Below are 9,617 nucleotides of genomic sequence, written 5' to 3' on the forward strand. Positions count from 1 at the left end.
GTTGATATAACACGTCTAAAAACTAGGTATATTTGATATAAATTTATATTTATGCAGTAATATAATTATAAATTAATACAAAATCGTCACCTTACATCACGCCTTGAAAAACGCCATGGCTCGCCATAACCCGTTAAGCTTGAGGCTTGGCCTTGCCGCCACGCCACGCCTCACGCCTTTTTTAGAACATTGCCTACAGTCGACAATTCTCGACGAAAACTACATCATTCAACTACTCACACAATGCACAATAAACCCCATAAAACATACAACATACCACCTCTAGCCGACCATTCATTACCGATACCGATGGCGACAAATAAAGTAATATTTGTTAATATATAAATATAATATATTAGAAATAATATTTATTAATATATAATAATCTAATGAAAAAAATAATACAATAAGAAAGAAGTTAAAAAGAATTAATTAAAAGAATTCAATAAAATGAAAAAGAAAATTTGCATAATTGATCCTTATAGTTTGGTAAAAAGATCAAACTGCAAAAATGATTCCTATGGGTAAATTCGTCATTTGCCAAAAGTTAACAGCCATACTGTTAAACTCAACCAAGTAAGGACTAAAACTACAACAAAACCATCAAATAAAAATCGTTTTTGGTAATAAATTACTTTTTGGACCTTATCCAAAAACATTGACAAACCACAAGGACTATTTTTGCAATTTCAAGGTCTACTTCTAAAGATATCGGTGGATATTCCTACTCCAAACTTTTATTCTATTTCAGTTCTTTAAAACTTCACTTGATTCTTTTCAACTGATTTGTTCATAATATTACAATTCAGATTGATCGATAACAGAAAAGAATTTTGTCACAACTAACCTAACCACAGCCAGGACAGAAAAGAAAAACCGTAATCACCAAATCTTCCAAACAAAAATAAACTTTCGTATAAGTGTTTTGATACATGATCAAGAAAAACAACATTTCTATTTACTTTCCTATGTCTACACCTAAAATGTTTCCATTCACAAATAAATTATGTTTGTAAACTACCGTGTGTTTTTTCACAAGAAAAAAAAGCACCTCAAACTTTTACTTAACTTAAGAGACACCTCATACGTTTGTTTCCAAACACTTGTAAATGTTTATTTCCCTTCTCTTTGGTCAAACTACCACATCAAAATAAACAACTTCTGTTACCAAACAAACATTTACCAACCCCAGTTATAACTGCACTTTGCACAGCAATGAAACGAACCGGAGTGTAACAAAATGTATGTGGTTTGGTTTGGTTTGGTTTGGCCTTGTATCCATCATTTTGATTGAAACAAAACCTACACTTCCCGATCCACTCCTCTCTGTTTCTTTTTTGTTTTGTTTTTTTTTTTGTTTCAATGTACAAGAATCATGGGTGTTTGGATCCCCGACTACAATAGCATGTTATTTAAGTGTTGTGGTTTTTGTTGTGTCATTTGAGAATTGTCTAAGTCGGGAAATGATCTCTTTGAAAGACGGCCGCAGCTGTGGGTCCCTAGAAAAACAAAGAGAATTTGAATGTGCAAAAAGACATGAATAACAATTTAAATTAAATACCAGAAAAGCAAGCAAGCAAGCGACTTACAGATGCCAACAATCGCTTATTATGCATGCAAGTGTAGGATGAATATGCTGTGGAATGTCGAGATGTCTGAACTGAAAACCAACAGCACCAACAACCTGCATCGAGTTCATCTCTGTCCACGGTATGCGTAAAGTTGCTAATTCCCATAAAATTACACCAAAGCTATATACATCACACCTGCCAAACACAAACATTAACATTAACATTTTTCAAGATAATATAAAAATATTCACTTACTTTTCATTCGAAGGTTCGTTCCTCAAAACTTCTGGTGCCATCCATTCGGGCTGCCAGATAGTACCAAACATCAGTATCAATATCATTTTTTTTTTAATTCATAATAATAATTTTCCCTCATTTAGCTTTATTTTATTTTTAGAAATATAACTCACAGTTCCAGCAGTAGATTTTGAAGACAAAAAGGTATTGTGTTTCATGCGTGACATCCCAAAATCACATACCTGCATACATCAAAATTCAATTCCTAAATTTCAACTAAATACAACACCACCAACTTAAATTGGACTTTCATTTACCATCCTATTTCTATTACAACATTGTACTTTGATACTTTCATTTTTTTTTCGTATTAAAACATTATACTTTGAAACAACAGCAGCGAAAATTGCTTTGTATTTGAAAGACATTGCAATAGCCAGGTAGATTTTTCAAAGTACAATGGTGTAAGTGTAATAGGAAGGAATGAATGCTATAACAACCAAATTCATTGCACATAAACCATAAGTAGTGTGAGTGAATTACTAAATAAGTGTATTTTGAAAACTTACAGAATGAAACCTGCTTTGTATTTAGATGAAATATGTAGACTTTACAAAAATGCTATAAAATTAACAAATAAATGAAGGTTTCATTTTCATGAACCTTATAATATAAATCATACTAACCTTAACAACCCAATTTTTATCAACAAGAAGATTTGGTGTCTTGAGATCCCGATGCACAATAACTGGATTGCTAGTGTGCAAATAGTTCATCCCCTTGGCCTACAAGCATTTACCATACAAATACATAATAATTATCACAAATAAAACAGACAAATGTTGACAAACAATGTACGTACCACATCAAGAGCCATACGCATTCGTCTCTTTTCATCAACTTGGATACTCGAACGATGCAATAATTTAAATAAACTACCCCTAGATAAAAACAACAACAAAGAAACTGAATTAATATATCAAAAAATTACATTTTTTTCTCATTATCACATTGTATTTATTATTTTTTTTAAAGCTACCGAATTATAGCAATGGAAGTAGCTTTGTATTTGGATAACATTGCCTATATACTTTTGTAGATTTTTCATAATATAATGTTGTAAAATGACGAAATGAAACTAGGATGCTATAATAAACAGTACAGATGAACGAATGTACATTGCTGTTTCTTTCATTTAAGCACTTTTTTTTAGATCGATCACAGGTTAAATTTGATAGAAATGGGTAAGATACGAACTTTTGTTTTGTTTTTCCCCTCGATCTTTTATATTAAACAACATTAGGACATCATTAAATGTTCCTGTGATTTATCCTTCACATATGTACTTCAAGGACTATTTGTTGCATTTTCCATTTTTTTTATCTGGTTACCAACGATGAGAGTGGTAGTAAAAAAAAAGGATTTTAGTGATCGAAACAAAAGCCACACACATATGCCACTTATAGAACCACTTACAGTAATAGTAGCAATAATAACAAATACTTGTAAATTAAGGCACAAAACTTAAAGCTAGTAAAACATTAGAAATTCATAATCAGATACACTTATGGGTTATATGCAACGAACTTCCATTAATTTGATTATTATAGCATCCTATTTTCATTTACCAGTGTACTTTAATAATCTACCCAAATATAGCAACTTCATCATTGATGTAACGAATTTGTCAAAGCATAATGTCCTATATATATATATATATATATATATATATATATATATATATATATATATATATATATATATATATATATAAAATAAAAAGTAGTTTGCTATTTCTGTAGACTTGGTTAGAATTGAAAGAAGCAGTGAACCTTGGTAGAAATTCTGTAAGTATGGAGAGATTTGGTGGACGGGTGACAGCTCCCATGAAAAGTACAACATTAGGATGTCTCAACCTTAACATGATCTCAACCTACAAAACATTACAAAACACCATGCACTCAATCAAATCCTTCCTTGTATACAAAAGAAGAATACCAGAAGGCTCACACAGGACATAAAAGGAGGGCATTTATGTCTTTTATACAGACAATAGAATAAATTGAGAGCAAGTCCCTGTCGACGAAAAAAAAAAAAAATTGCAAATTTTGTCCAGTTGTAGCGCACTTACTTCCCCTTTAAATTGAGTGAGAGCATCGCCTGAGAGATCTTGGTTCATAAACTTCTTCACAGCCACCTCCTGTCATCAGGATCAGATAATGAATGCTTACTTACTAAATTAAGTAAACTAGCATCCTGCATAACATTTTTGTTTCCATAAAGATTATGGAAGGGAAACTACTAGCTGGTAGTAGATTTTATTTAAGTGCTAAATTTAATTTTTCAGATTTGGAAGCATCTTACAGTTCCATTCCATTCTGAACGATAAACCTCTCCAAAAGAACCTATACAAGAAAGGGAAATTAAATACTAAAATATTAATCTAATTCTAATTCCCTTCTTTTTATCATATAATATATACTTTTATGGGATCCACTTCCATTGTAATAATACAGTTTTACAGAATATGTTGGAAACAAGTAATTCTTACCAATACCAATGCGTCCTCCAATCTGAAGATCCTCCCATGGGATTTCCCACTCCTCATCAATGCGGATTTCCCTTTCTCTCTGATTGGATTTGGAGCAAGATGTTTCCACCAACTTCATGTCTAAATTTTTTCTGTTTTTGGTATTATCTGCATATCGTCTTTCTACAGGCTTTACTGTAAAGGACAAAGGGCATTCATGAATTTGCTTCACATCTAAACAGGTGTTTGGTTTCTAGAATGATTTTGGAAGGAATGGAATATGTCAAAGGATTTGCAATTTCAAGAAATCATAATCTATCACCACTTTGGTTGGCAAGAAATGGAATGGAATTCAATAATTAAAATTGAACATCTTTTGTTTATTGATATATATACACACACATATTATTATACAACTGAAATTTTGTTTTCGATATATAAAGGAAAACCACAAAATAAAACCAATATATTTTGAGCAGTTTTGTAGTTCAACCACTAATACTTTATGTTCCAAACAAACCACAAAAAAGTTTCAGACATTTTTCCAAAATAAACCATTTTGACATGTTCTATCCTGTCTCACCAGCACTTGTTTTACTTCACATTTCACCATCAACTTTCCAAATTAACCGTTTTGACAATATTCTGTCAAAATGGTTAATTTGGAAAAACATCTCAAAGCTCTCATGGTTTGATTAGAAAAAATTAAGTGTAAGTGGTTAAGCCACAAAATTGCCCCAGATATAGTGGTTTTCTGTACTTTGCCCTTATATATAATGAGGGTATTTCGATCTTTTATTGAAAAACAAAGAATAAAAATTGTTTCCATCCACTCTCCTAGGAATGGTGAAATCCATCAAACAAGGAATTTGAAAGATTCATATCATAGGGAACTAAATATTGTCCAATTTCCAACCAAACATGCCATGGAATAGAATCTAGAATTCCAAATATTATTGAAAAAATCATACAAAATTCAGCAAATCTCTTACCAACTGCATAATCATTGATGACATCTTCACCATGAGCACTTGTTTCTTGAGAAGGTAACCCATTAACATTTGCATTGCCAATCTCAGTAAAGGAAATAAGATCAAGATCAGCATCCAACAAATGAAAGGCCCCACGCACATTTGTCTCTCCCACTCTCCTATTACTTAAATTTAAAAGTGATTCGGTAGATGGCCCACCACTCTTTAACAACACTGCATGGAGTTTTTGAGCAAAATCTGGATTTTTTGCAGCAGTTATCACACATTTGGAGACATCACTAAGCTGCAACTTTTGGGCAGGTGAACCACCACCTCCACCACCACCACCACCACCTACCCGGCCTTCATTTGACCTGCCAAGAGCCGGAAGTAGCTTACCGAAATCACTCTCAAATCTCTTGGTTTGCTTTCTCTCCACAGCACTCCCACTTCTAGTGTTCAATTGTGAGCCTCCTATAAAAGAATCTGATGGGACAACTTTTGCAAAACCATTTTCAGAGCTTATATCCAATGTATACCCTCCTGCACCACTCCTGATATCTACTACTTCAACATTACAACTTGGCACCTCCACAGGGATTAGGGTGCCTGGAGCACCCATTAGATCAATAATGTACTCACTGTGTAAACATTAAACAAAACAAGATGCTACATCATTCACCTCTTCTCCAAACTTTTAAACCTGTTTTTTTTGTTTTACATAAAGATACCACATGATTGGACAATCTTTCTAGAGCTATTTTCGATTATGCAAATTCATGTCTTTTGCACAGACTTGATATCAAGAAAGAGTCCGTGCCCCAAAAGTAGCAACATAGACCAAATAAAAAATATCTTATAGCATCTGGTGAAATTGATTAAAAATGAAAACATGCACAACCATACCTCCCATTATCAATCTTAATCAAGTTCACAGCTCCATCATCGGTGCCAGTATAGTAGCTCCCTTTGACCAGACTACATGGAAGGTTGATCTTATCAGCAAGTACCTAGCACCAAACGTATCGTTTTTATTTTATTTTATTGCATATCAATGTACAGTTTTTATTAATGCACATCAAATATGTGTCTGAGAGAATCACTGATTTCTATTTAATGGTTCAACATTAAAATTTTCACATCAACCAACTTAAATAATAAAAAGGCGAAAAGAAAAAAGACATTTAATACCTTAAAGAGCAAGGCCCTGTGACGTGAAAGTCCACAATCAATACAACCAAGGGGAAGTACGACAGTTTTCAGAGTGTTGCGTAATTCATAACTTGCAGTAGTCCACCTTCTCAACATTTCATCTGCATCAGTAACAGGACCACCCATTTGTGCAACAACAATATTACCAATTTTCTGGATCAACCTGCTTATAATCTGGCTTATCCCCGAAGCATGACATTCAAGTGATATATTTGATACTCTTTCCTCAAGCTGCTGCAGTTTCTTATCACTTGCTCTGTCCACTAGAATTACTTCATAATCAACATCATCGTATACTGTTTTGGCTTGAAGTTCCACTAATGAGGGCATCTTCCCTTGTGTGACTAAATTTGAAGTAATCCCATATACATCATAAAAACCATCCATCACTTTCTCATCATAGTTTACAACATTATTACTCTGCAAATACCAAATACTATCATCAGTGACAAATATACTTGTGTTAGAGTTTCATACTAAATTCTTGGGTCGCTCTCATTCTGTGTTGCTTAGTTTGAGGACGTGCCTTTTGTGGCAAAAATAAAAGCCCAAAGTCCAATTTAGATACCCTTGTTGGCATTTAGATAAGCTAATTAAATGTTGAACACATGTATCTTAGTAATATGAAATTCATTTTAGGATCATATTAAACGAAACACTTAGGTCAAACATAGAAGTGAATCAGTGAACTGCAAAATCGAATTGTGATAGAATGCAATGAATTGAAACGATCTTACAAAACAACAAAGAAAAATAAGACCTAGAAGTTTGAATTATCTTACCCAATATCGAAGCGAGAGAAATTCAACGAGCGATTCCGAAGGGGAACAGCCCATACTTCTTTGCTCTGCGGCCTTAATTTGTGCAGTTTCAGCGTCGGGTTCCCGCGCCTCAGCGGATCCTGATGACACACTAATCGCCAGAGCAAGCTGCATCTGGAATTCCTCCTCGAAGAAATTGAAATCAACAGCGGAGGACTCTGAGTTGTTGTTGATATTTAAATTCTCAACAGATAAAGCATCAACGGCGCCGACTCTAGGTAATGGAGATGGAGAAGCCGACGAGTGGAACTGTGTTGTGGCTGGAGGTTGAGATGGCGTGTCGGTGGCGGACAAGCGGTTGTTGTGGTCGTTGAAACCACCACCGATGTGAAGCTTTCGCAGTAGATGCTTCATCTTTGACATGACTTGGATCGTTTCACATGGGAAAACAAGCAGCTGCACACAAATCTTTCTGCTAAACCTGGGCAAAGATGCACTGAAAGGTGGGATCCTTAACCTGTGGTACACTTGTTCATCAAGCTAACCTGTGGCAAGGGGAATTAAATTAACCGCTCGATCTCCTCACCACCTTCCTTTTATTTCAATTTCATTGGCCTTTTTTTTTTTTCTTTTTTTTTGGTACTTTGCTGTTAAGGTTGCATTTATATGGTGATATAACGGAAATGAACTACTCACATCATCCATATTTATACATATTTATAAAGTTAGTATTTTTTTTTAATCTCATTAAATTTTTATTCTTTTTTTCTTTCACCACATTCATTTTAAAACTCTCATGACTTTTCAATTTTTTTATAATAATAATTATAATTTGGTAATTAGGTTAAATAAATATCAAATCTAAAGTGTATTCATATATAAACTAAATTTCAATATTAAAATAATATCTTTAATTATACTTATAAAATTATGTTTTTTAACTTTTAACATATTATACTTAATTTTATTAGTTTTAATATATTGTTGGATGTAAACCATTATCATTTTAAAGGTTTAATTTTTGAATAATCTGTATAAAATACTTAAATTATTAATTAAAATATAACATTATAGGTTCAACTTAAATATAAATTTTATTTAACTTAAACAACTAAAAGATTATTTTATAAATAGTTAAAAGTGATAAATTGTAGTGTCTTTCTAATAATGATTGTAAGTTGGTTAATAAGGTTAAATAAATATCAAACCTAAAGTGTAATCATAAATAGACTAAATTTCAATTTTAAAATAATATATTTACTTCTATTTATAAAGTTATGTCTTTAAATTTTAACATATTATACTTAATTTATTAGATTTAAAATGTTGTTGCATGTAAACCATTATCAGTTTAAAGCTACAATTTTTGAACAATTTGGACAAAATACTTAAATTGTTAATTTAAATATAACCTTACAATGTCAACTTAAATATAAATTTCAGTTCCACTAAAAAAACCAAATAATATTTTGTAAATAGTTAAAAGTGATAAATTATAGTGATAAATGCAAAAACTAAATTGTAATATTAGTTTAACTAAAATATTTCCTAAATATATTTATATAATCGTTAAACATTTTCAAATAAGTAACTTAAAATAACTTATAATAACAATAGTTAAAAATAACTCTATATAAATGATTATATTGTTACCTTTAAAATCAAAAAATAATGTTTGATGTTTTAAATAATTATAATAATAGAAATTAAAACATTATGCAAATAAATTTTAAAAAATTAGTTAAAAATAACAACTATAAATAATATTAAACCGTATATGATATTTAATTTTATTGATGTGTAACTCGCTAGTAGAAGTCATTCAAACGATTGAGATTATGACGTTATAATAGATTTATATATTATCATATAATTCATCATTATCAATATATTATATCAAATTAATGTACGAATTATTATATCAAATTTAACAACAACATTAGTGTTATATTTTAAAAATATATATATTTGTAAATAGTTCAACTATATAGGTGTTTCTGTGCATTACAATGTCAACTCAAATATAAATTTCAGTTTCATTTAAAAAAACTAAAGAATATTTTGTAAATACTTAAAAGTGATAAATTGTAGTGATAAAAGCAAAAACTAAATTGTAATTTCAATTTTACTAAAATATTTCTTAAATATATTTTTATAATCGTTAAAAATTTCCAAATAAATAGCTTAAAATAACTTACAATAACAATAGTTAAAAACAACTTTATATAAATGATTATATTGTTAGCTTTAAAATAAAAAAACAATGTTTGATGTTTTAAATAATTATAATGATAGAAATTAAAACATTAAGCAAATAAGTTATAAAAAATTAATT

The 9,617-nt window shown here is 31.0% G+C and overlaps 1 protein-coding gene across 1 annotated transcript; it reads right to left on the reverse strand.

The window, feature by feature from the left end:
* Positions 1 to 892: 892 nt before the first annotated feature.
* On the reverse strand, positions 893 to 7,895 carry LOC111883326 (probable serine/threonine-protein kinase SIS8). The gene is made up of 14 exons (XM_023879659.3): positions 7,304 to 7,895; positions 6,501 to 6,941; positions 6,216 to 6,319; positions 5,331 to 5,950; positions 4,360 to 4,533; positions 4,173 to 4,213; positions 3,940 to 4,008; positions 3,641 to 3,741; positions 2,671 to 2,749; positions 2,495 to 2,593; positions 1,982 to 2,050; positions 1,827 to 1,876; positions 1,590 to 1,766; positions 893 to 1,499 (listed from the first exon to the last, which is right to left on the reverse strand). The coding sequence occupies exons 1-14, from the start codon at positions 7,703 to 7,705 to the stop codon at positions 1,409 to 1,411; spliced, it is 2,517 nt and encodes an 838-aa protein (XP_023735427.1). The 5' UTR covers positions 7,706 to 7,895; the 3' UTR covers positions 893 to 1,408.
* Between the last annotated feature and the right edge of the window lie 1,722 nt (positions 7,896 to 9,617).

This window comes from Lactuca sativa, chromosome 5 (assembly GCF_002870075.4).
Source record: "Lactuca sativa cultivar Salinas chromosome 5, Lsat_Salinas_v11, whole genome shotgun sequence".
Classification (NCBI taxonomy): domain Eukaryota; kingdom Viridiplantae; phylum Streptophyta; class Magnoliopsida; order Asterales; family Asteraceae; genus Lactuca; species Lactuca sativa.

Coding starts and splice junctions, on each gene's coding strand:
- LOC111883326 (XM_023879659.3), bottom strand. CDS start 7,705: ATGTCAAAGATGAAGCATCTACTGCGAAAGCTTCACATCGGTGGTGGT. Junction 6,320..6,500: donor ACAGGGCCTTGCTCTTTAAG/GTATTAAATGTC, acceptor GTTTGGTGCTAG/GTACTTGCTGATAAGATCAA. Junction 5,951..6,215: donor ATTAAGATTGATAATGGGAG/GTATGGTTGTGC, acceptor ATGTTTACACAG/TGAGTACATTATTGATCTAA.